Here is a 27853-nt window from a genome sequence, read left to right on the forward strand (position 1 = left end):
CTGGTCCGCCGTAACGCGCTGCCGTCTTCCACCTCCTCACCCCCAGTCAAACGTTCAAACCAGAAGCAGGGTCTCTTGCAAAACAAGACGTTCGTGGTATTTCGTGAAATGTCGCATTGAAAAACACAAAGCACAGTTGACGCAAATGCCCTAAGTGGACGGCGAGAGGCTGAGGTGTTTTTGCTGGTCGAGAATGGTACACGCAGTGCTTCAAACAACAGATGACATGTGGCCTTCAGACTCCCTCATCGCCCTCGTGACAATGCCACCAACTCAGTCGAAAAAGAAAAGGGTCACATAGGCATCCTGTGATCCTCATCTCCAGCTAGCCCAGCCTCAACCCCTCTCTTAGAAATTATCCGTGATCTCACTCTTCAAATGCTGATTAATGCTGATTAACAGCAGAGACCAGGTTCATGGACCTGCCTCACCAATTGGGCAAGCAATAGGAAATTACAGGTGGGTACATGTAAAATAGACGAATATTTGTTGCGCATCTCTGCATTTTGACCGTTGCCCTTTTTTTTTGTTTCTTTTTTTTTAAATTTTAATTCTCTGTAATAAGCTGAAGTGTTCGTTTGGCTGACAGAAGTTTGACTGTAGAAAAGAAAAAGGACAAAGGAAAGACGTAGTGAAACAAAGAAAAAGGCAAAGACAGTTACGGATGTGAGTCCACCCCACGGACGCTCTCTGCTCTGACTCGTATTGTCCCTCCTTTCGGACTCAAAAAGTTCTACCTTCGGAGACGTGAACCGGGGAGACATTTCCAAAGCCGCTCAGCCAAATTTTATTGTTCTTTAAGAATTTATTCTCAAAATCTTTTTTACATCGCCTCTGGTGAGTTCGAAATCCGCATCCAAAGTTCGGGATACTCGAATTTCTTCTTGGGTAAATGTCTGCAGAATCGAGCTCGGCAGCAGCTGATGGCCATCATATCAAAGGAATTCCCACTCATGGTGGCCGTTATGTCCAGTATAATGTCTATGGGAATCTCTTTGAAGTCTCCAAGAAGTATGTCCCGCCGATTCGACCTGTCGGCAGAGGTGCTTCCGGCATTGTATGGTGAGGACTTGAAACTCTTTTCTTTGTTTTCTCTTATTCGGTTTCCGGTTTTTTTTTTTTTTTTTTTTTTTTTAGTGAATTGGAATCATTGGCTAGGACTTATTAGTTTTCTTAGAGCTTTATCTTTTTGATTCTTAAATGCACGTCTATGAAACATGCATTGCGTCATAGAATTCATATTCCACGGTTTCTACCTTTAACATGAAGACTTTTTTATGCTATCAGGTTCATAATGTTCTAAATTGTCGTACAAGTTTATGCTGTTTGGGCTTGTTTTACATTTCCTTTTAATTGGACAACCTTTGAGTTGCTTTTATGAACTGTGATCTCCAAAGATGGTTCTTTTTCCTATCGTTAAGTCTTTTGATATTCACAATCAGTTTTCTGATTGTTATACTGTTTATTTTGTTGAATCCTTTTGTCTTTTCTTTTTTTTTACCGGGTCTTTATACTGATTAATGGTCTTTAGTATTTTTTTTATGATTTAAGTACTGTACTGAGAGCATGAGCATGAGGCTGTCATAGCTGCTCTGGTGATGATGATGAAGGAAATTATGTTTTTGACGTTTTCTATTTGAAATGGTATTTTGAAATAGAAAATTGCTTGCAAAAAGCATATTGAACTATTTATGGTTATATCTCAATTCATATAAAACTCAACTGGGCTTTCATGGATTAAATATGAAGCCAGAATTTGAGTTTCTAAAGCAGAAAATCTTCTATAGCCATTACAAAACCTTTGCAACTATCGACTCTTTTGTCTTTACTACACCTAAACCTCTGGAAAATGTCAGGTTCTGGTGAATTTGACCATTTATTAATCTTCCCCCTGCCCTCCTCAGTGAATTTACTTGCTTTCCTCTGAATATTGGTTTTACTTGCTTGGGTACTTATTTTCTTTTCTTTCCTTTAATTTTGCGAGGATGATGGTCAATGGTCATATCCTGAAAGAAAAAGAGAATGGGAGGGTGGAAGAAGACAAATTGATGAACGAAACCTGGAAAATAACGTAGAAACCCCCGGCTATCAATGTTTTTCTATGAAACTTTTATTTTAGTGATACATGCTCATGAGCAATATCATTTCTGCCCTCTTAAAATGCAACCAAACTGTTGTCTATGGTGACAAATTCCTCAAAAATTGTGCAAGCAACGTAGAGAAGAGAAAATGCAATAGGAAGACGAGAATTTGATACACAATCTCATATTAAAACTGTAGAAAACTTTTTCTACAGAAAGTAGCTCTGTGTAGAAGAAAAATTATTTGTTACTCAAAAAAGATGACAAAAATCATCTATAATGTGCAGTGCACTGCTTTCACCCCCTAATTTAAACTTTGTATTTCTTGTTGGCATCCTACATTAAGCACATGATATATCCAATTCTGATCTAAATTTTATTCTGTGGATGGACTCCTATTGCCAACAGAAACCAGGAACTTTTTATTTGTGATTTGTGAGTCCTGTATCCAATTTCTAGATATCTATGCTATGTACAAGAAATCAACTTAGGAAAACTCCAGAGAACAGTCAAATATGTGTGTGAATGTCTTTCTGTCGAGCCTCAGAGATTGGCTGCAATCTCTTGCAATAGATCTTCAAAGGTGATTTCTTATCTGCGTCAGTGTCCTAGTCTAATTCCCAACAAAGTGGAGCTTTATTGGACACCTGTAAAATGATATTACTATAATCACTTTGATCACAAGAAGGAGAAGTCTATGAGACGTGTTTCATTTGTTCCAACTAATTCAGTCTCTGTTCATGACTGCAGACTTTATTGGTTTTGATTTTGATAATAGATGAGAATTCTGTAGCTTTGAGATAGGGCTGTGACATAAATACTAAGTATGCTCCAAATTGTTACTTAAGACATTGATTAGAAGCATCCAACAAAACTTTCTGTAGTCTTCATCTGCTATATAATAATCATCTTTTCAATCACTGGTTTAGATCAAGTTGTCTCATTTTAGGCCTGGCAAGCACAAAAACACTTAAAATTTCATCTCCTAAGTGAAAAGGTTCATTTTTTGGGGAGAGCTAGTTGAAAAACTGATGAGCAGGCCAACAAATTCTTTCAGCTCTTCCATGAGCATTCATGTTGCCACTGTATGAGTCCATCATTTATTATATTTAGAAGATAGAGCATTTCACAGGATTTTGGTCGCTCAGCCTAAACCAAGTTGGGTTGATGCAATCATCCTTTCATGGGCCTAACTGTGAAAGATTCCTACTATCTCTTGTTATGTTATCTATTTTTCACAAAAGCGTCCATTTTCTTACACCATTTGAATGTTAAATTTTTCATTGTTTTTTTTTTTTGTTGGATCCATAGTGCTGCAATGAATTCAGAAACACATGAAGAAGTTGCCATAAAGAAGATTGGTAATGCGTTTGATAACAGAATTGATGCGAAAAGGACTTTAAGAGAAATTAAGCTTCTGCGACACATGGATCATGAAAATGTGAGTTACTTTCATTTCTTTGTCTTTTTCTTATCATTTGAAATAATCAGTTCAAATGACTGTATTTCGAGTTGCTCTAGAGTAGATTTAACATTCTGTCATCTATTCACTTTTTTGAGAAGTTACTGGAGCTTACTTCTGTTAATAAGGATTAAATGCATATTTACTTATCGTTTATATATTTGGCTCCTGGTGTGAGGATTGTTTTTCATCATTGTATAAGAGTTACAGCTTCTCAATTGATCAGGTTCTTTGAGGTAATTTTGGATAATTGCATCTGAATAAAAATTAATAATGTAAAAACTGTCAATATGTCCTTGTAGGTTATTTAGAATTAATGACTTTGAATCTTTAACCACCCAAGATTTCTTATCTCTCTTGACAAACCCTCCTATGGTTGAAAGGTTTGATATTGGTGCAGCCATTGATAAATGAAGATCTCCAAGGAGAGCTTCATTTGAGTTGATGTTCAAAAGAGCTTGTTTTTTTTTTTTTTAAGTGCAAAAATAGTTTGTTGGGCTGAGCCCGGTATCATCCCAAAATGTCTAGCCACTTAGGAGGCCTATTGTTCAACCTTATAATTAACTCATTTTTCTTAACACTTATCGATGTGGGATTTTTTCTCACTCAATGTTTTTTTCTCACATCTAGGCTTACACATAACGGGTTTGCGACATGTCCACAACACACAAACAACCCGACTTTCACTTCATGAAGCCCACACAATATAAATAACCTGGGGAACACACCCTGGACCTTGGTCCTCACATACAACTTGCTTTGATACCACTGTTGGGTTGAGCCTGGTTCCATCCCAAAATGACTAGCCATTTAGGAGGCCTATTGCTCAATCTTATAGTTAATTCATTTTTCTTAACATTCAAAATGTGGAACTTTTTCGATTCAACATAGTTTTATGAAGCTGGAAGTAGCTGACATTTGTAAAAGCTAATTGAAAGGACAAGAATATTTTTCTTTATTTAATTGTTTTCTAATACTTCCATTGTATCTGTTAAATTGGGTCTAAGGCCCTATCCCAAAATGACTAGTCAACTTAGGAAACCTCTTTCCCAACTAATAAACTCAAGATCTTTGTACTTAGTGATCTATGTGGGACTATTCCTTAACACTCCCCCTTTCGTGTAGACCCTCTTTTGTGGCTCTACAAGTGGATAATTTAGGAGTAGGCAGTTTAGGTGTAGGCCCTCTTTTGTGGCTCTACAAGTGGATAATATAGGTGTAGGCCCACTTTTGTGGCTCTACAAGTGGATAGTTTAGGTGTAGGCCTTCTTTTGTGGCTCTACAAGTAGATAGTTTTTAGGTGTAGACCCACATATGAGTACCTGCTCTGATACCATGTTAAATTGGGTTTAAGGCCCTATCCCAAAATGGCTAGTCATTTTCCATTTTGGGATAGGGCCTTCGACCTAATTTAACATTATCTATAGAGAAAGAAAATTTATGGACCTACCAATAAAATGTTGTATGTGGGAATTTCAAGACTGAACAATTTCAGGGTGGAGGTCATAAAAATATGTTATAGCGAGCTCTTCAAGCTGTGATGCCCACAAGATGTCATACCCTTCTCTAAATTTTATCTAAGTTGATTGCATACATCACCAATAGAAGTTGTACTCCGTTAAGCTTTCATCTGTTAATATTAGGCAAAGTATTGTTATTTTTCCTTTACATTGTCCATGCTTTATTCTGCAATGCCATCTTGAAGTTTTTTAGACCGCAAGTCCGAAGTGTCAATTTCTTAAAAGTACATATGGAGTGTGACTCTATGGATGCTTGACAATATGTGCCTAATTTATGTGATGTTGCTTTATAGAATGAAAGACATAGGATTACCTCATCATAATGTTTATTTCCTATTCGCTGCAAGTTGGACTTTGTGACAAAGAATTGTAATGAAAATGCTAAGATGGAGATTGGTCTTTTGTCATGATGTTCATTCTCGATCAAATGAAAACCCTAAAAACATTTGATCTTTTTCTGATACTTTTCCTCTACATCTTTCTTTTCCCTCTTATATTCAAGTAGGACTATGGACTTGGTTGTATATTCTCCTCTACGGGGAGGTTTTTTTCTCACCTTCTTTATTTCCTTTCTCTTTTCATCCTTGCCTTCTTTCTCAGAAAAGTTTCAAGGTTCTCTGAATGTGGTCTAGAATATTTTTGAGTCAAAGTAAGGGCTTCAATATAGGAAACTATGGAAGTCTGACCCGTGGAATTTGGAATTAGACTTGGGAGAAAGAAGGTTTGTCTGATGGAGACGACTACTTTTATGATCTTAAGAAAAGGAAGTGTGTATTAATAGAAGAATGGACTTTATCAAGTCACTTGTAACCAGTTGCAAAGAAAAATTGTGACCATTTTCCTTTCCTTGTTAATCAGATGCTGAGAAGGGCCAATTATCTTGTTGATTAAACTTCTCTTTTGGTTCTTTTCTTTCATTCGATCTTTTCATGAAGATTTCTATATCCTAAGAGTGACCAAACCTTTCATTTATTTGATTTCTTCACTGGTTTTCATTGGGTCAAGAATCTGTCAAGATATCTTCCGAAGATTATTTGATTTCCCGATTATTTTCGTGTAGAGAAAGAGAGAACTTAGGGAACATATTGTCTTGTAAGTGATAACTCTCACAAAATTACAATAATGCCCCTATTCCTATTTTACATATATATATATATGTTAACATCCCCCCTCAAATAGATGCTGGTAAGTCAACCAACAACAATTTGCCAACCAAAAATTGATGCCGCTGTTGAGTCATTGCTTTGGTGAAGACATTGGTCACTTGGAGATCCGAAGAAATGTAAGGAGGGGATATCACCCGACTCTCCAAGGTATCTCGGATAGCATGACAATTAACCTCAATGGGCTTGGTGTGTCCATGGAAAACGGGATTGGTGGCAATTTGAATAGCACTAGTGTGATCAGCGTGAAGAGGGGTAAAAGTAGTATGAGGAAAGTCAAGTAGCCATACAATCTCAGAACAAGCAGTAGACATGGCACGGTACTCGGCCTCAGTAGAGGATTTTGAAACACGATCCTGTTTCTTACATCTCCAAGAAATTAAAGCATCACCTAAAAACATACACCAACCCTTAGTAGATCGACGTGTATCTAGACACCTAGCCCAATCAGCATCACTATAAGCAACAAGTTGAAGGGATGAGCCCGTAGGAAAGAATAACCCACGAGTAGGAGAACCTCGAAGATAGTGGATGATCCGTCGAACTACAGTAATATGGAGATACCGAGGAGAGGACATAAACTGATTGACCTGATGAACTGCATATGAGATATCGGGCGGGTAGTGGTCAAGTAGATAAGACTCCCAACCAGGCGCCGATAGAGAGTAGGGTCATCTAGAAGGTCCCCTTCATCTTTCCTGTATTTGATATTGACCTCCATAGGAGTATCAACCGAAGAAGTGTCCTCCAAAACAGCCAAGGTAATAATATCTTGAATATACTTATGCTGGTTTAAAAAAATACCATTGGCCTGATGATGTACTTCAAATCCTAAGAAGTAGGTGAGCTGACCAAGATCTTTAATATGAAAAGTGGCATGCATCAGCTGCTGAACCTTAGTAATCAAACCACAGTCAGTGTCAGTAATTATAATATCATCCACATAAACCAAGAGAAGAACTATACCCGATGCAAATTTGTGGAAGAAGAGAGAAGCATCATAACTGACTTTGTGTAAACCTGAAGGTAAGAAGCGTACTGCGAAACTTCTTAAACCAAGCCCGGGGAGCTTGCTTGAGTCCATATAGAGAATGCCTTAGCTTATAAACATCATGGGGAGAAGAAGTAGTCATACCACAGGGAAACTTCATGTAGATCTCTTTTTGAAAGTCACCATGAAGAAAAGCGTTCTTCACATAAACCAAGTCAAGAACTATACCTGATGCAGATTTGTGGAAGAAGAGAGAAGAATCATACTGACTTTGTGTAAACCTGAAGGTAAGAAGCTTACTGCAAAACTTCTCAAACCAAGCCCGAGGAGCTTGCTTGAGTCCATATAGAGAATGCCTTAGCTTATAGACATCATGAGGAGAAGAAGTAGTCATACCACAGGGAAGCTTCATGTAGATATCTTCTTGAAGGTCACCATGAAGAAAAGCGTTCTTCACATCCATCTAATGTAGTTGCCACGACTGGGAAACAACAATAGCTAAGATAGTTCGAATCGTGGTCATTTTGGCAACATGAGCAAATGTATCTTCATAATCTATCCCATATTCCTGTTTGTTTCCCAGAGCTACTAGGCGAGCTTTGTACCGATCCAAAGAGCCATCAGAGCGAAGTTTTACACAGAAAACCCATTTACTCCCAAGAGGCTTAATTGTAGGGGGGCAAGGAACAATATCCCAAGTGTGATTCTCCTCAAGAGCTCGAAGTTTTGTTTGCATTGCATGCTACCAACACTCATGTTCCACGGCTTGTTTGTAACAAGTGGGAATGGAACTATAGGATAAGGTAGCCACATGAGAGACAGTGGAGGAGAAACCATACCAATGAGGAGGCCGAGAAGGGCGAGTAGATCGGCGAAGAGCGATGGAAGCTGGAGCAGGAGTAGGAGTAGGAGCAGGTGCCAGGACAAGATCGTGAGGGGGCACAAAGGAAGTGGAACTAGACTCATGTCTACTACGTCTTCTATACGCAAAACCAGGATTGAACCTTTCCACAATTGTCGAAGAATCATCAAAGCTAGGCAGAAGAGATAAAGAAGCAGATGGCATCTCCACATGAAAAGAAATATTGATTTTCAAAGAAAATCACATTCCGAGAGACACATATACGACGAGCATGTGGATCATAACAAACATAACCCTTTTGAGGTATATCATAACCAAGAAAGACACACTTAACTGATTGGGCTGTAAGTTTATATCGTTCATGAGCAGGGAGATGCACAAAACAAACACAACCAAATGTTTGAAGATCAGAATATGAAGGAGAATGGCCAAACAACTTAAAGAAGGGAGAAGCATGGTGTAATGCAGGAGAAGGTAAGCGATTGATCAAATGAACCAAAGTAGAAAGCACTTCACACAAAAAACGAGAAGGAACAGATGATTCAAGTAAAAGGGTTCTGACTAAATCACGAATGTGACGATTTTTCCGCTCAACAACATTTTTTTGCGGTGTCGAAGGACAAGAGTGCTGAGAGACGATCCATTTGCTTTGAAGAAAGTCCTGAAACTCATTAGACATGTATTCACAACCAGAATCAGAGTGCAAGACCTTGATGCTGGCAGAGAATTGAGTCTCTAGAAGCGCAAGAAAACACTTAAATACTAAAAAAACTTCGGCCTTAGCGCATAGAAAGTAAACCCAAGTAAACCGACTACAGTCATCAATAAAGGTGACAAAGTACTTGTAATGCGCATGAGAAATAATAGGTGTAATCCTCAAAACATCAGTTTGTATAATATCGAAACATTGTAAGGCATGAGATGCATGATGAGGAAAAGGTAGAACTTTATTTTTGCCAAGTTTGCATGATGGACATTCAAAAGAAAGATATGACCCTGTTTCTTGTAGTAGTTATAGAACTTCATAGGGAAATCCCGAGCAATATGACCAAAAGCTTTACAACTAAAGCACCGAACAACACACATGTCTCTTCCCTAATTCCTCCCCTGTGCTGCATAAGCCATAGTAACAGGGGCACTAACATTAGCCTGTTGTTCCATGCCAGCCTGAGTTACTATACGCTGCTCCTCACGAAGAAGTTCACTAAAACAAACATCTAGAGATGGTACAGGATGATGATTAATCAGATTAGACCGTGCAATTTCAAAATCTGAACGGAGCTTCATCAAGAATCGATCTCTCTTGCTGGTTTCATGCACTGCTTGAATAGCAGAGAGAGCTGCAACGGGAACAATAGAATAAACAATGTCTGCATAGTCAGCCCAAATGTTTTGAAAACCAGAAAAATATTCCTCAATGGAGAGACTTCCTTGTGTGAAATTAGCCATCTCATACTCCAATTGAAAACACTGAACCGTGTTGTCTTGATGGTATACCTTGGCGAGGTGACTCCACATGTCAGTCGCATTTCTATAAAGCCTTAGATTGAGAACAAAGTGAGGCTCAACAAAGCCAAGGATCCAGGTCATGACCCTAGCATCCTTGACTGTCCACTTGGACAAAGCCTCGGCCTCTCGAGGTGTAGGATCACTCCCATTTATATGACCCCATAACTCTTTTCCCATAACGAATAAACGAAACTGAAATTCCCAGGCAGTGTAATTTTTACCTGTAAAACAAATAGGGAACGAGTCTAACCTATCAGATGACATGATAAAATCCAGATGACACCTCTCTGGACAGAAACCCACAAATTTCAGAACAAAAAACCCGAGTCTTCAAAGAGAAGAAAAATAAACAAGCCAGGCACCGTAATCGTCAATTCGAACGGGCACAAAACGGAACCCAAGGAAAATGAAGAACTCCAATATGTAATTTTTTTGAACTCCAATCTGTAATTTTTTTGAACTCCAATCTGCAACCTAGAACAGGAAACACTTCTGTAATGAACTCCCTATCCTATTTTGAACTCTGAAAATTTCTGAACAACGAAGCCCCAATCACGCGCAATAGTAAAACGAATAACCAAAAAAAATATCCAAGATAGGAACCTCCGAAATCCGAGATAAAACCTAGATGGTGCCACAAGACCCTCCGAAATCCACTGCAAAGCGAGAACCGAGAACCTAGATCCGAGATACGACGAATTGAGAAAGAGGGAAAGATAACTCACCTAAAGGAGTACTTGCCGATGATCTCCAATGCCGAACCGAGACCGCCGAGGGCGCCGAACAGGCTCTGAAAAAAATTCAGGGCGCGGAACCTGGCTCTGATACCATGACAAGATATCTTCCGAAGATTATTTAATTTCCCGATTATTTTCGTACAGAGAAAGAGAGAACTTAGGGAACATATAGTCCCATAAGTGATAACTCTCACAAAATTACAATAATTCCCCTATTCCTATTTTACAAATATATATGTTAACAGAATCATCTTGATTGGGATTGTCTTGGTCAAGTAATGGAGAAAAATTTCTGATTCGGAATTAAGAACCGGTATGGAAACTCCTCTTCATTTTCTAAAAACAGGAGTGGAAACTATTTTGACAGGAATATTTTCAGTTTGTTAATTTTTACAAGCTTAGATTATATTGAAATTTATAAAGGGTAACAGACAAACTGAATACTCAAATTCAAATTCCTGTTTCTCAATAATCATAAAAAAAGGAGATGTATTTTGCGTGGTAGTTTTTGATTAACATTGCCTGTTCTTCTGTGTTGCTTGTACAGGTTATTGCTATCAAAGACATCATACGCCCTCCACGGAGGGAGAACTTCAACGATGTTTACATTGTTTATGAATTAATGGATACAGATCTTCATCATATAATTCGTTCCAGCCAACCCTTAACTGACGATCATTGCCAGGTTTGCTAGCTAAAATTATTTGTGCATGTTGTTTAGTTCATCAAGAGCATGTTCTTGTGCACTTTTTGCTTGATGATCCAGATTATTTAGGAAATGCTAAAATTGTTTGATTTAAATTCAATTGTACTTAATAGGAAATAGTCACAAATTGTGTTGTTCTTTGAGAGATATTTTTCTGCATTTTTTTTGTTTAGCATAGTCTCATATAATTCCATTGCAGCATCTGTAACTATAGTCATTGTCATAATGTTTAAATCGTCATCAAACTTTGATCATCATGTTTTTTGTTTTTGGAAACACATGGATTTTTCTCTCATCTATACTGTGAAACATATAAACAATGCAGCAAATAGCACAATTCCTATAGATTTTTGAATCTAAAGGTAACAAGATGCTTGTGTAAAAGTATAAGCTTCTAAGGAAAAAGAATAAAAGGAAGAAAAATAGAGAGAAAGGGAGGAGAAGAGCGTTGTTTTAAACTCAATGGGGAGAACAATCGCCCACCTCTTCTATTTATTTCTCACTTAGTGACTTTTGTGTCAAAAAAACATATTAGTATAAGATGTAATCTGGACCAATTACTCCTAACTCTCACTCAAGTTTTTTTACATTTCTACAGACTCATGTAGAATATATAAAATGACCAAAATACCCTTAATATTTGACACTTTGTCTCAAGTAAGAGCATATATGTTTAGAAGCCCCAAGTTGTTACAAAATGCTCCAAACACACTTACCCAAGGCGTTGGTATACATGTAACCAAGTTGATCATTTGACTGTATAAGGGAGTGACAACTTCCTTCGTCATCACACTGTCTTGAGGAAAGTGACAATCAACCTCTATATGTTTAGTTCTCTCATGAAACACCAGATTGCTTGCAATAAAAATAACTGACTGGTTATCACAATACATGGTCATGGGTTCCGTAACCTATAGGTTCAACTCCTGGATAATAGACTTGACCCATATTAGTTCACTTACAATCTGAACCATTGTTCTATACTCTGCTTCTGCTCTTAGGGGTGGGGGGGTTAGTGCACTTTGGGTTCAAGTGAAAGTGAAAGTGAATGAACTAGTTTAAGTTCAAGTACTTGTTGATGTTAGTGTGGACGAGTTCATGTGCACTGGAAAACAGTTTCTAGTATTAGTGCCCAAAATGAAAAATATGATGTAAACAAGAGAATGAGTAACTTTTTATAATATACTTAAATTGAATATGTACCTAAACAGATAATTAACCAAAACAAACATGGTTACTACACTAAGAAGTAATTTAATGTAGAATTAAAATATATTAATATATATTAATTAAATAAGATATTACATTAATAAATGATTGCAGTTTATTGTAAATTAATACAATAATTATGTGTGACAATTAACTGTGCACTAATTAATTATAAAAATAGATAAATCAAAAGTAAAAAAATAACAGAAGTGAATATAATAAATAAATATACTATTTTATTAATAACATAAGATATATTTTAACATAAAAATGGAATAATTAAACAAAAATAATTGATCAAATGTTTACTTTAACAATATTTTAATTATTATTCTTAAATCACTAATTTAATACTATAATAAAAAATGAATATATGGATACCCACTGGACACCATCTTTTCTTCTCTCCTCCCCTCTTCTATATTTCTCTCCACCGGACACCATCTTTTCTTCTCTCCTCCCCTCTGCTCTCTCTCACTAACACTCTCTCTTCGGTTCTCTACTTCCACAGAAGTGGCCCAGAGCCGAAGTCCTTTCTTGGTCTTCTTTCTCCTTTTTCCTCAAAGGCGTGTAAAGATGCTACTCGGCACATGCCCCAGACCTCCGATGATAGCCTTACTGTTCGACATTTCGATGAGGTTCCACAACCCAGACACAAATGCTCAGGAGGAAAACGCTTCTAATGCCATCTGGTTAATCATATGAATATTTTTTTATGAGAATTGTACATGTATCGAACTTGCTCAAATTCCTTCTTAGATGCAGGAATTTGAAACTAACTGCAATGGAGAAGTGCCGACTCAAACAGAAACTAAACTCTGTGACCCAGATTCAAAATGGGATACAGACTTGTGAAGATTACAAAAACATATTACCTTACAAAATTTACATTTTACATGTAACTTTTCAATTAAATAAAGATAGAAAATTCCTTCTGTAATTTTCTACTACAACATAAAAGTATATTTCCTATGTAACAGATGTTGATTTTTGCAGCCATCGACCCAATCCTCAGATGATAGTGGACCAGGATCCATTTCCTAGCAGTGTACAGGAAATGAAAATAATAGGTGGGGACTTTTATTAGAAGGACCAACAAATAATGACCTAATATACATACTTCTGAAGGAAATCACCAAGAAAATGGACTTGCACCTAATAAGAAAATCTCGTTTTCAATGTCTCTCACCCATTGACATACTCATTGCAAATTTTTAACGCCAAAGCCAACAGATCCAACAAAGTCCATGGTCCAACAAAGTCCATGGTCAAGTATAGTGTTAGATACATTATATACATGGTCATTGAGAGTACAATTGTTTCAGAAAGTATCAAGAGGCAAACCTTGTCAGCCAGTGAATCAAAAGCTGCATAAAGTTCAAAGTCCTGAGTGATCCAGCACAATAAAATTGTAATGTAAGAAAACTGGAGTAAGGATCCTAAAGTGGAGTGCCACTAGGAAGCCAAACATAGAGAGAGGCTGAGAGAAGCAGAACTCAGTTGTCACAGAATCTGAAAATTGAATAAATGCATACACACTCATATAGATATGTCAATGTTTTCTAGCCGAATAGAGGCTGCTGAGAACAGCCAAACTGAGTTGCTGGAGAGAGCAGTAACGATCACCAAAGAAGGCTGACTGGACATCCAAGAACGAAAGCTCCAAGCTCTGAGGTTTCCCTGAACAGCAACACCACCAAAGAATGCTGACGGAACAGCCAAGAACGAGAACTCCAAGCTCTGAGGTTTCCGTGAACAGCAACACCACCAAAGAAGGCTAACGGAATAGCCTAGAACGAGAGCTTCAAGCTCTGAGGTTTCCGTGAACAGCAACACCACCAAAGAAGGCTGACGGAACAGCCAATGCAGAGAGCTCCAAGCTCTGAGTTTCCCGTGAACAGCAAGACAAGAGAAAGGCTGGAAAAATGCGAGTGCTGCTTCCCTCTCATTCTTTTCTATTTAAACATAGGGTTAGGCCTAGTACAAGACAACCCATGGGCTAAATACCATACAACCCAGCCCAACTAACCCCTTTCTAATTTACATATATACATGTAAGTATCTATACAACAAATGTTAATATAAATCCTAACTTATATAAACTCTAAAGTATGGTAACATTCCCCCTCAAATTGTTGTTGGGAAGTCAACCGGCAACAATTTACCAACCAAAAAATTATGTCGGGGTTGAGACATTGCTTTAGTGAAGACATCAGCCACTTGAAATTCCGAAGAGATGTAAGGAAGAGATATTACCCGATGCTCCAAAGTATCGCAGATAGAATGACAATCAACCTCAATGTGCTTGGTGCACTCATGGAAAACTGGGTTGGTAACAATCTGAATAACACTCGTGTTATCCGCATGAAGAGGTGTAGAAGTAGTCTGAGAAAACTGAAGCTCAGCAAGAAGACCGCGTAGCCATATAATTTCAGAACAAGCAGTAGACATGGCACTATACTAGGCCTCCATAGAGGACTTGGACACACGGTCTTGTTTCTTACATTTCCAAGAAATAAAGGCATCCCCTAAAAACATACACCAACCTGTAGCAGAGCGATGGGTATCGAGGCACCCAGTCCAATCAGCATCACTACAGGCAACAAGTTGAAGAGAGGAGCCTGTAGGAAAGAATAACCCACGAGTAGAAGAACCTTGCAGATAGCGGATGATGTGCCGAACTACAGCAACATGGAGATGCCGAGGAGAGGACATAAACTGACTGACCTGATGAACGACATAGGAGATATCGGGGCAAGGCATGGTCAAGTAGATGAGACTCCCAACCAGGCGCTGGTAGATAGTAGGATCATCAAAAAGGGCCCTTTCATCTTTCCCGTATTTGACATTTACCTCCATAGAAGTAGCAATCGAAGAATTGTCATCCAAACCAGCTAAGGTAATAATATCTTAAATATTCTTATGCTGATTTAAGAAAATACCGTTAGCCCGATGATGTGCTTCTAGCCCTAAGAAGTACGTGAGTTGGCTAAGATCTTTCTTATGGAAAGTTGCATGCAACAGCTGCTGAAGCTTAGTAATTAGGCCAGAGTCAGTGCCAGTAATGATAATATCATCCACATAGACCAAGAGAATGACCAAGCCCGAGGCAGACTTGTGAAAAAAGAGAGATGAATCATACTGATTATGTGTAAAACTATGGAGAAAAAGTGTACCGCGAAACTTCTCAAACCAAGCCCGGGGAGCTTGCTTAAGCCCATACAGCGGACAACATAGCTTGTAGACATCATCAAGAGAAGAAGTAGTTATACCAGAGGGAAGTTTCATGTATATATTGTTAAGGAATAGTCCTACATAGATTAGTGAGTACAAAGATCTTGAGTTTATTAGTTGGTAAAGAGGTTTCCTAAGTTGGCTAGTCATTTTGGGATAGAGCCTTGGACTCAATTTAACAAATATCTTCTTTTAGATCACCATGAAGAAAGGCATTCTTCACGTCCATCTGATGCAGTTGCCATGACTGTGAAGCTGCAATAGGTAATATGGTTCAAACCGTGGTCATCTTGGCAACTTGAGCAAATGTATCTTCATAATCAATCCCATATTCCTGCTTGTTTCCCAAGGCTACGAGGCAAACTTTGTACCGATCCAAAGAGCCATCTGAACGCAGCTTTACAGAGAAAACCTATTTACTCCCAAGAGGCCTTATAGCAGGGGGGCACGTAACAATATCGCAAGTGTGATTCTCATCAAGAGCTTGAAGTTCTGTTTTCATTGCCTTTTGCCAACACTCATCTGCCATTGCCTGTTTTTAGCAAGAGGGAATGGAAATAGATGATAAAGTAGCCACAAGAGAGACAGTGGAGGAGAAACCATACCTATCAGGGGGGCGAGCAGGGCGAGTAGACTGGTGAAGAGTGGTGGAAGCAGGAGCAGGGGGAGGATCAGGAGCAGGCACCAGGATCATGAGGGGGCATAGATGAAATGGAACGGGACTCATAAAAACTAGGCAGAATAGATAAAGATGCAGATGGCAGCGCAACATGAGATGGAAAGAAATATTGATTTTCAAAGAAATCCACATTCCTAGAAACACGGATACGACGAGCATGCGAATCATAGAAAACATAACCTTTTTGAGAAATAACATAACCAAGAAAAACACACGTAACTGATTGGGCTGTAAGTTGATGTCGTTCATGAGCAGGTAGATGTACAAAACAAACACAACCGAATCTCCGAAGATCAGCATATGACGGACAATGACCAAATAACTTAAAGAATGGAGAAACATGATGCAGTGTAGGAGAGGGCAGGCAGTTGATTAAATGAACCAAAGTTGAAAGCGCTTCACACAAACAAGGGGGAGGAATAGATGATTCAAGTAAAAGAGTTTGTACCATATCAAGAAGATGACGATTTTTCCGTTCAGCAACTCTATTTTGTTGCGGTGTCGAGGGACAAAAACGCTGAGAGATGATACCTTTGCTTTGAAGAAAGTCCTGAAACTCATTAGACATGTACTCGCCTCCAAAATTAGAGCACAATACCTTAATGTGGGTAGAGAATTGAGTCTCAAGACGCGCAAGAAAACGTTTAAATACTACGAAAACTTCAGACTTAGCCCGTAGGAATTAGACCCAAGTAAAACGATTGAAGTCATCTATAAAAGTAACAAAGTACTTATAATGCGCATGAGAGACAACAGGAGCAATTCCCCAAACATCACTATGAATCGTATCAAAACAGTGTGAGGCATGAGATGCATGATGAGGAAAAGTTAGAACCTTACTTTTGCCAAGTTTGCATGATGAACAATCAAAAGAAAGATCAAGAGAAGAACATGTTGTACTTCCTAATAAACCAGAATTAAACATTGTACGAAGAACATCGGAGTTTGGGTGGCCTAGACTTCTATGCCACATCTTAGTGCCAGAACCAACAATATTACATGCAAAGGAAAGTAAAGGAGCACGAGGAATAATGGTAGAGAGAAAGACTTTAAGTGGAAATAGTCGTCCCACTATAGGCCCCTTCGCGATCATCTTCCCTAATACTTGATCCTGCACAACACAACCAAAGCGAGAGAACTGAACATTACAATTTTATCAACCAATTGACCAATAGAAAGAAGATTTGTGGAGAGGTCAGGGGACACAAAAACATCAGCTAAGGTAGGAGAAAGATCACCAACAAAACTGATAGGCAGAGAGCTGCCATCACCAGTGTTGATTTTCAGATTTCCATCATACTTTCAGACATTGGAAAGAGACACAACATTGTTGGTCATATGGTTAGAAGCTCTTGAGTCAAAATACCATGGCTGAGCAGAGACTTTATGCTTACCTGACACATCAAAAGTAGAAAAAGCAGAGATGATCATCTGTTGTATCATTTCAGGGGTGAGTGTGGTCAGATTTGCGGAGGCTGTAGGAGCAGGAGTCGGAGTAACCGGGAAGGCAGTAGGCAATGTAGCAGAACTAAAAACACTAGTGGAGGCATGATAAGCAGTACCCTTCTTCCTTTCAGAGAGAGTAGGACAAACAGTGATGAAATGACCCGGTTTCTTGCAGTAGTTACATAATTTTTTGGGCATTCCCGAGCAAAATGACCAAAATCTTTACAATGAAAGCACTGGACAGAACTCATGTCCCGACCCTTTATTTTCCCTTGTGCTGCATAGGCAATAGTAGCAGAGGCATCAACATAGGCCCGATGTTCTATGCCAGCTTGAGTAGCAATACGTTGCTCTTCCCTAAGAAGTTCACTCAAACAGGCATCCAGAGATGGCACCGGATGACGATTCATCAGATGAGAATTGGCAATCTCAAACTCGGAAGGGTGCTTCATCAAGAATTGATCTCTCTTGTTGGTCTCATGCACAACTTGAACAACAGAGAGAGCAATAACTGGAACGTTCTCATAAACGATGTTGGGTTAGTCAGCCCAAAGGTTTTGAAACCTGAAAAGTATTCTTCAATGGAGAGGCTTCCTTGTGGGAAATTAGCCATCTCATACTCTACTTGAAAATGCCGAGCCGTGCTGTTTTGATGATAAACCTTGTGGAGGTAATTCCACATGTCCACTGCAATTTTATATGGCCTCAAATTAAGAACTAGGTGAGGCTCAACAGAGCCAAGTATCCAGGTCATGACCCTAGCATCCATGGTTGTCCATTTTGAGAAAACTTCGGCCTCGCGAGGTGCTGGATTACACTCATCTATATGACCCCATAATTATTTTCCCATGACAAATAAATGGAACTGAATTGCCCAGGCAGTGTTGTTTTTACCCGTGAAACGAATAGGTGAAAAATCTAACTTATTTGTTGACATGATGAAAGACAGCAAGCCGAGAGCAAGAGTTGCTAAAATGCAAACCCCACAAAGATGTTTTCTGAAGGCAACAACAATGCTGAAACCCTTGCTGAAAATTTCAGAAACCCTTGCTGAAAATTCCAGAACGACCACCACCACATCCACCAGAGCAGCCACACCCAAAACAACCACCACTAAAGTGACCAGACCCAAGGTCACCAACCTGCTGAACAGCAGAGCAGCAGAGCACATTCAGCACAGTGCAGCTGAACCTGAATACGTTCAGCACAGAACAGCTGAACCACGCCCCAAAAAAAAAATTTGAGAACAGCTCCACGAACAGAACCCTGAGCTCCAAGCTCTGATACCATGTCAATGTTTTCTAGCTGAATAGAGGCTGCTGAGAACAGCCAAACTGCGTTGCTGGAGAGAGCAGCAACGACCACCAAAGAAGGCTGACGGAACAGCCAAGAACGAGAGTTCCAAGCTCTGAGGTTTCCGTGTACAGCAACACCACCAAAGAAGGCTAACGGAACAGCCAAGAACAAGAGCTCCAAGCTCTGAGGTTTCCGTGAACAGCAACACCACCAAAGAAGGCTAACGGAACAACCAAGAACGAGAGCTCCAAGCTCTGAGGTTTCCGTGAACAGCAACATCACCAAAGAAGGCTGACAGAACAGCCAATGCAGAGAGCTCCAAGCTCTGAGTTTCCAGTGAACAGTAAGACATGAGAGAGGCTGGAAAAATGGAAGTGCTGCTTCCTCTTATTCTTTTCTATTTAAACATAGGGTTATGTCAAGTACAAGATAGCCCATGGGCTAAATACCATACAATCCAGCCCAACTAATCCCTTTCTAATTAACCTATATACATGTAAGTATCTATACAACAAATGTTAATTTAAATCCTAACTTATATAAATTCCAAAGTATGGTAACAAGATATGCATACAACAGTCATACAATAAGGATTTGACACTAGTAATTCAAATGCAGTACCATAGTTTTCATCTCGTCTGAACTGTGTTTTATGAGGGCCTGACTGTCTACCGTGCATGGAAGCATATAGCTTTTGATAAGCTCTGTTCAACTTGCAAGGATACAAATACGTACCCATCTATCTGTTAGCAAGCAGCAGAAAATATAAAATTCACAAGAGAGAGAGAATGAACAGCCAATAATCGAATAAATGGTAATTGTAAACCAGAACTATACCTCTTTTGCTGTTTGGAACTGTTTATAGGTGACTAGAATTCTGACGACACATACTGATCCAGATAAATGCTTTTATATATAAAATGCCATAGTTCAGCAGGCCCTCCAATGCCAGAATGGGATCTGTCAGGAGATATTGATCTATGTTGCCCCAGGTGAGGAGATAAAGATCCAGAGTGAGCAGAATCAACTGGAAGATCTTCAACATGGAGTTCACCATCCAGAACTGATCTCTGAACCTCCCATAGAACATTTGACTTCAGGAGGACAGTTTCAATGCAAATCCTGAAAATGCATATAAAAATATTTTAGTAAAAGAGTAGATATTAAAAAAACTTAAAATGTTTAGAATCATGCTTCACATCGAGTTATTGAGGGGGTTTGTCTCTCCATGTAAATTGAATCCATCTTAATGGTCATAGGTAGACATTCAAAAGTAAAAAAATACATTTTAATTATTTAAAGTTATAAGGAATATTGAAGCAGAAAGATGTTACCCTACCTGCAGTCCTTACGATGATAAAAGGAATCTAAACTAGTTGTTAATAACACCAAATAAGTATCAACTTGCAAAATGAAGAATATTTAGCATTTAGCTTTCTTCTTTTTGGAGTTCAAAATAATAAAAAAAAGGTCTTTATAGCCAATAATTTAAAGTAACATATTTGTGAATAGTTTCATCACTTCAATAATGGTCATCAAGAGTTCTTCAAGTTCTCAAAATCTGATTCAAGGGTTGGCCTAAATTGAAGTCTAGAATTTAGGTCAACAGCTCTGCATCCATCTAGTCATGTAGCACAAACTATGAACCACTCTATATCAAAGTACTATAACGAGATATCAAGGGACGGCCTGTTGCGAACCATATATAATGTAAATAGAACCAAGGATGCAAATCTTGCTTACATCGAGGTAATGGACATAAGCACGCCATTGACGTGGGCATGAGAATCCTCATCAATTGGATGTTGGACAGGTGCATCAACGGCCGAAGTGTCGGTGTGACACACGTTTGAGGCGATCAACGATCTGCTTGGAAGAATTAGGGTTATGTTGATCGGCGAGGAGGGAGGAGGGAGGAACTGAATCGGAATTGGCCTCTACAACGGAGTCCATGAGGGTTTTGGAACCGAAAATTTGAGAGTTAGGTAGGGGCGACAGGAAAGGGGAGGAAGTTTTAATGAGCTTTCCATCAAGAATGAGGAGAGGGAGAAGGAGAAATTTTTTTCGGGCCCTACGAGTTCATGTGGATGAACCAGGATTTTGGTGGGAATCCTGATCCACCCACTTTATTCAGGAGCGGGTTCAAGTGAATGAACCATGTAATCACATGAACTTGAACTTGAACCTGTGGTGCACTAACCCCCCCTCTTTAAGCGGACAACTACATTTTTCTTCATAATATCTAGTAGTAGATTTTCTATCTAGCTTAGACCTTCATAATCTGCATCTAGAAAAGCTTTCATTTCTAAATGACTATGAGGCTCAAAAAACAATACTTTCCCAGGTGATCTTTTTAAGTACTTTAAGATTCTCTAAGCAACTTCCAAATGAACTCTGCATGGACAATACGTGAACTGACTTTCCATAGTTACAACAAAATTATATATTGGGTTATATACTGTAGCATAAATCAATTTCCTAACTAACTTCAGATACATTATTTTATCTTTAAGCTCATCACTGCTCTCATTATGAAGATTACCAACCTCCATTGTTGTATCTGCCAGTTTAGCCCCTAGTAAACCATACTCTTGTAGTATGTCAGTAACATCCTTTCTTTGAGTTAAAACAAATTTTGCTTTATCTGAGCAACTTCTATTCCAAGGAAGTAATTGAGCGAGCCTAGATCTTTGGTTTGAAAGTGTTTAGCCAAATGTTCCTTCATTTCTTCAATTCCCCTTTTATCACATCTGGACAAACTGAAATTATCTATATACACGACTAACACAACAACTTCATATGATATTTTCATAACAAATAGTGAATGATTACAATGACTTCTTGTGAACCCAAAGGACATTCCTATTTGGCTAACTTATCAAACCATACCCTAGGATTGAGTCCATAGATTGTGTTTTTAATCTGCAAACTTTCCTAGTTTCCCCTGTAGCAACATACCCAAGAGGTTGCTCCATATACACCTCTTCTTCAAGATCACCATACAAAAAAACATTCTTAATATCTTGCTAAAATAGAGGTCGTCCCTGATTCTCTACGACAAATACAAGAACTTTGACTGAAGTCAATATAGCAACAAGAGAGAATGTTCCCAAACACATCTACTCCATAAGTGTGACTATACCTCTTTGCCACTAGCTTGATCTTATACTTGTCAATTGAACCACCAACATTGTATTTGGTAGTATATACCCAATGATAACACGTAATTGCAACATCCGAAGGTAGATCACATAGTACCTATGTACCTCACTCATATAACACCATTTCAACATCCATAACTTGCTTCATTGAGGAAAAACTAGGGCATCTTGCAGTGATGAAGGAATAGTATAGGAGGACAAAGGCATTACGAATTTTACTAGAAAGAGAATCAAATGACACAAAATGAGAAAGATGATGTCTGGTTGACATATGGACCTTTTCAAAGAGCTACGAGAAGATCTTAATAATTTACCTCAGGAGTTGTAGACAAGAGGATTCAGGCACAGGAGGAAGAGAAAGAACTTTGGTTGGTGACTTGAGAGGCTTCCTTCGTTGATAAACTTGTAGTGGCTTTGGTGCTACAAATCCAAGGCATGGGGCTAGGAACATCCTCTATAGGATTAGGAGCAATAATACTTTTATCAACAAGAGATGAAGTACACACCTTGTCTAACCTAGAAAATAAAGGAACATCCTCAACAAATGTCACATCAATAGATACAAATGTTTTTTTGGTGAAAGGACAATAAATAACCAAGAAATACACATTTAACAGCTCAAAAAAACAATTTATCAACAGAAGACCCAAAAATATGTACAAAACACACACATCCAAATATAAGAGGGCAAAGAGAGAACAGGTAACCCTTAGGTTTTAGTAGTTGCAAAGGAATATTCTCTCTATTACAGATAAGACATTCTGTTTTTAAGAAAACATGTAGTAAGTACTACATCACCATTCCATAAAAAAAAGTACTACATCTCTACAGTAAGATTTTGGAAGATACATATGCAGTAGCATAGTATGAGGAACTTTTAGAAGATGATGATTTTTTTTTTATTTGCCACTCCATTTTGTTGTGGAGTGAATTCACATGACAATTGGTGAATTATACCATGAGTTTGATAGAAAGAGTTGAACTTCTGATTCATAAACATGAGCCCATTATTAGTACAAAAAATGCAGAGAGAAATATCAAACTGAGTTTTTATTTCATCATAAAAATTCAAAAATATTTTAGAGACTTTCGATATCTTCCATAGGAGATACACCCGAGTAGAACGACTAAAATCATCAATAAAAGCAATGAAATTTTTATAACCATAAATACCGGTAACTTGACATGGTCCTCATACATCAAAATATTCTATCTCAAACGAACTACTACTCTTTGTTTGACTGAAAGGAAATGACGTCTGATGATGCTTCCCAAATTGACATGATTCACACTAAATCACAAAGCTAAAAGGTAGATCTAGAAACAATTGAATCAATTTTGCCGGTGAAGGATGTCCTAACTGCAGATGCTACTAGAGTGGTGAGCCGACCACATGAAATATGGAATGAATCTGCTGTGAGGAGTTTTCTAAGTGATAGATCCTTTTTCTCTCACCTCTTGAACCAATCATCCTTCTCTCGAGATCCTGCAACACACAATGAGTGGGATAAAAATTTACTGAACAATTTAAGGATTTTATAAGTTGACTGATTGACAAAAGGTTAATAGGAAACTTTGAACAAATAATACTAATTTTAATGACAAAGAGGATATAGGCTGAATCTCACCTACTCCGTGAACAGGAGAAACAAACCCATTACCAAGAATAACTTGTTTCAAGGAAGGACTCATATTCATGAAAAGAGATGATGAACTTGACATATGTGATGATGCTCTTGAGCCAATAACCAGGAAGAAATAGAACTCACATATTGGGCACACATACATAAGTTAGCAAGAGTGCTGTAGGATGTGTTGGTTGAGTTGCATATGCAGAGGAAGATAAGGAAGTCAGTTGAGCTAGTCGGTGGGCCAATTGCTGACTCTCATTAGGAGCCTCTGGTACCAACTGCTGGAATGGAAGGTGTCTCATTGCTATCCTGAATAGTAGAGTTAGCCTATACTGGCTTGCCAAACGTGTCCCAACACTTATAAGGAAAATGGTTGGTATGCACATAATGTACTTGCCCTTGATCTCCTCTGCTCTCCCACCACATCCATGAGTGGTTTCTGACCGACTCAGCACATGCTGAATATTGAGGGCAACAAGGTCAACACCTTTTGTTGTCTTGTTACCTTGTGATGTCACAACAGATTCTACATGCATGACACTATTGAAGGCCTTAGAAAGTGAAGCCACAACATCTGAGGCAAGTAATTGTGCTCGGACTTAATCATATCCGAATTCCAGGCCATCCAAAAACTTTGCTATATAAATCTATCCCTACTGCTTTTGAAACTAATTTTCATTGGTAGTAAATGGATGGGAAATACTACTCCCTGGAGTTCACTTTGCAACTCACTATAATAATCAATGACTATTCTTTTACCTCTTTTCAAAGTAAACAACTTGGCATACAACATGCAAATTCTTGATAGATCACTTCCTTGGGCATATATTGATTCAAGAGAATTCCAATTTCTTTTGTCATTTCAAAATTCATAATTTAACTTCTGAGCTTGGATTCCATGTTATTAAGTAGCTAAGTCATTACTTGATTGTCTTCTGCTTCCTAGTCATTAGTTATTGGATTAGGAGGATCATCTCTAAGATATTTAGTCGCCTTAGATACATCCTAAGTGACTTGGACCAGCTTAAGTTACTCTGACCATTTAATTTTTCAGTGGTAATAGCAATTGTATCATTTCCATCTAAATTTTCCGTCTCTCTAATTGGGTTAAGTACTTTTTCTTTGTATCATTTCCATCTAAATTTCTTGTCTCTCTAATTGGGTTAAGTACTTTTCCAGACTCACCATATTAAACCAAAACAATCAGATAAAACTAAAAATAAAAAACTTCAACACAATGTTTGTGAAAGTTATGTGGGCCCCACATTAGAGCAATTAGCAACTTCAACACACTCCTAATTTGTCAACAAGATGGATGATGTCTACATCTAGAGAGGTGACATAAACACAAAAATAGGTGTGGTGACCTGGGTAGGTAATAAATGGGCAATTCCCAAGGATACAACCCTTATAGGGGCACAAACTTCACATAGAACTACTTAATTGGCAGTTCAAACCATCGACCCTAAGCGGCACAAAAGAAAAAGAAAAAATACGACCTTTATCTTCAATCAGAAGAAATCTTGAAATTTCCCTTCTCCGGAGTATATGTAACTCAGAGAAGAGAACAATGAACGCCCGATTGTAATAGGATCTCATTGCTCTTATACTGTGCAAAAATAAAAGCTTGTAAGAGAAAAAAAGAAAAAGATGAAAAATAGAGAGAAAGGGAGGAGGGGGTAAAAGATCTCCCCCCTCTTCTATTTATTTCTCACTTAAGTGGCTTTTGTATCCAATTACATAAATGCCCCTTATTATCAAAACTTCATATCTCCCTATTTACACATCAGAAAAAAACTGTAATCTGGACTATAGACTCCTAATACTCAAGCTTTCTCACATTCCTACAGACTCATGTAGAATATGTAAAATGACTGAAATACCCTGAATATTTGACAGTTTGGGTTTTGGGCTTTAGGATTTTTTAAGGAATGTATTCCTCACTGAACATTTTATATATGTTGCTGTCCCCTTGATCAATTAGTCTTTCCTTCAAAAGTGAAAAGAAAATCCTGACATTTTGATGGATTATTATTAAAAATGTAATGTATGTTGCAAGTGTATTAATATGACTATTCAAGAAAATGGTATTGAATATATTTTGTATTTACAGTTGTATAATTCTGATTGCTCATTTCATTCATTGAATGGGGCTACTGAATTTTTTTTCCAAATCAATGCGTCATGGACTATATGGCTAGAATTGTCTGATTGGTGATATTTGTAGACGATGTCCCACCCACAATTAGTTGACTTTAAGTCACCTGCATGCGTGCTGTACAAATGGATCACTTTAATAAGCAGTATAAGCTTCAACACCAAGTTGTTTGTAAGGTACATTTGGTACAAAATATTTTAATTTGTTAAGAAAGAAAAATGAAACTTATCCCCAAGTATACTCCAAACAGAAACATTCAATCAGGGAAAACCAAGCACTTGGTTGAAACTAATCTCTACTTTTATATGCAGTACTTTCTTTACCAACTATTGCGAGGTCTAAAGTACGTGCATTCAGCAAATGTATTGCATCGGGATCTTAAACCCAGCAATTTACTTTTGAATGCGAATTGTGACCTAAAGATTGGAGATTTTGGGCTTGCGCGAACGACTTCTGAAACTGATTTCATGACTGAGTATGTGGTAACCCGTTGGTACCGAGCACCAGAGCTGCTTTTGAATTGTTCGGAGTACACTGCTGCAATTGATATCTGGTCAGTGGGATGCATACTAGGTGAAATCATGACCAGAGAACCTCTCTTTCCAGGAAAGGACTATGTTCATCAGCTGAGGCTTATTACGGAGGTGAGACTTTTGAAATCTTTTGGTTTTTTTTTTTGTTATATTTTTAGGATTTAATTTTGACATAAGATTGATATACCTCCACTATGCTTACTTTCGATAATGAGAAGTCAAATTCATCTATTCATGTAAAGCTAAAGCCCACAGGGGTGCACAAGGAAAAGAGTTAATAATTTCTTGTCTTGGACATCCTCTTTGTTCACTAAGTATGATGAAACTCAAAGATTCATGTATTTTTTTATTTTTTCCTTTGTAAAAGCTACTAGGTTCACCTGATGATTCTAGTCTGGGGTTTCTTCGAAGTGACAATGCCCGGAGATATGTTCGTCAACTTCCACAATACCCAAAACAGAACTTTTCTCTGAGATTTCCCAATGGGTCTCCGGCAGCTGTTGATTTGTTGGAGAAAATGCTTGTCTTTGATCCCAGCAGGCGCATTACTGGTATGTATTTCAATATGCTTAATTCAACTTCTAAATTCTTTTTTTAACAAATGTTGAAGTATTGTTGGCAATCCTAGTTTGTTCATCGAATCTCTTTCTTATTTTGCAGTTGATGAAGCTTTATGTCACCCTTACTTACGACCACTTCATGATATTAATGATGAGCCTGTTTGCCCAGTCCCATTTAGTTTTGACTTTGAACAACCATCATTCACAGAAGAAAATATTAAGGAGCTCATTTGGAGAGAGGCTGTTAAATTCAACCCAGACCCCGTTCACTAGGGGCCGATCATGTAAGTGATATTGCTGCAAGAAAATGCTTAGCATCTTTAAGATTATTGTTGAGTATGGGCTTGTGCGTTTGGTACTCTAGTCTGGAAAAAATTCTGTATGCGTTTCATGGATTTCTTTCTATTCCTTTCTAAAACTCTTCTAGAACTGTCTCATTGTAAAGTGCTGCTGTAGGTTTGACTAGATTCGTTGTTAATCTTGGGCAATGATATACCGGTCATAACAATTTGTGACTGATCGGTGTGAAAGGCCAGTTCTCATCAGCAGAAGGCTGCATCTGGAGAAGTTGAGATGACCTTCAGAAAGTTCCCACCGGGGGAACATGTATAAAGTTGTAACTTCAGTTTACCGGAGTATACTTTTAATGTATTAATCAAAGTTGAGAATTTCTTCTCTCAGTAGCATTATTTGACTTGGCAGAACTCTGTTGTTATGTTGTAAAAAACTTCAGTTTCTCCAGTAGACTAACGATAACAAACCGTCTAATATGTGGAAATTTTCTTTCTGCATTAGCCAATGTTGCAAAACCCAACCACAGTTTAATACTTGGTATTGTGGTATGTGGAAATACAGTATATCTTGTCGTTGACTGGAGTTTGTTTAGTCACCAGATTAAATAAATGGTGTTCATGG

At 38.2% G+C, this 27853-nt stretch overlaps 1 protein-coding gene across 1 annotated transcript; it reads left to right on the forward strand.

Moving 5' to 3' along the window:
- LOC137967137 (mitogen-activated protein kinase homolog MMK2) lies at positions 1-27853 on the forward strand. Its single transcript, XM_068813588.1, has 8 exons — positions 1-459; positions 590-1062; positions 3393-3522; positions 10873-11010; positions 26157-26489; positions 26746-26929; positions 27039-27222; positions 27395-27853. The coding sequence occupies exons 2-7, from the start codon at positions 893-895 to the stop codon at positions 27209-27211; spliced, it is 1128 nt and encodes a 375-aa protein (XP_068669689.1). The 5' UTR covers positions 1-459; positions 590-892; the 3' UTR covers positions 27212-27222; positions 27395-27853.

Source organism: Aristolochia californica, unplaced genomic scaffold, assembly GCF_029961685.1.
Source record: "Aristolochia californica isolate CCGP_79_NKW_82.1479 unplaced genomic scaffold, dmAriCali1.0.hap1 SCAF_6, whole genome shotgun sequence".
Lineage (NCBI taxonomy): Eukaryota > Viridiplantae > Streptophyta > Magnoliopsida > Piperales > Aristolochiaceae > Aristolochia > Aristolochia californica.

What these genes read in the sequence shown, in the direction of transcription:
- LOC137967137 (XM_068813588.1), top strand. Translation starts at nt 893, where the DNA reads ATGTCTGCAGAATCGAGCTCGGCAGCAGCTGATGGCCATCATATCAAA. An exon ending in GGTGCTTCCGGCATTGTATG is followed by an intron (nt 1,063 to 3,392) that starts GTGAGGACTTGA and finishes TTGGATCCATAG; the next exon opens with TGCTGCAATGAATTCAGAAA. An exon ending in GACACATGGATCATGAAAAT is followed by an intron (nt 3,523 to 10,872) that starts GTGAGTTACTTT and finishes TTGCTTGTACAG; the next exon opens with GTTATTGCTATCAAAGACAT.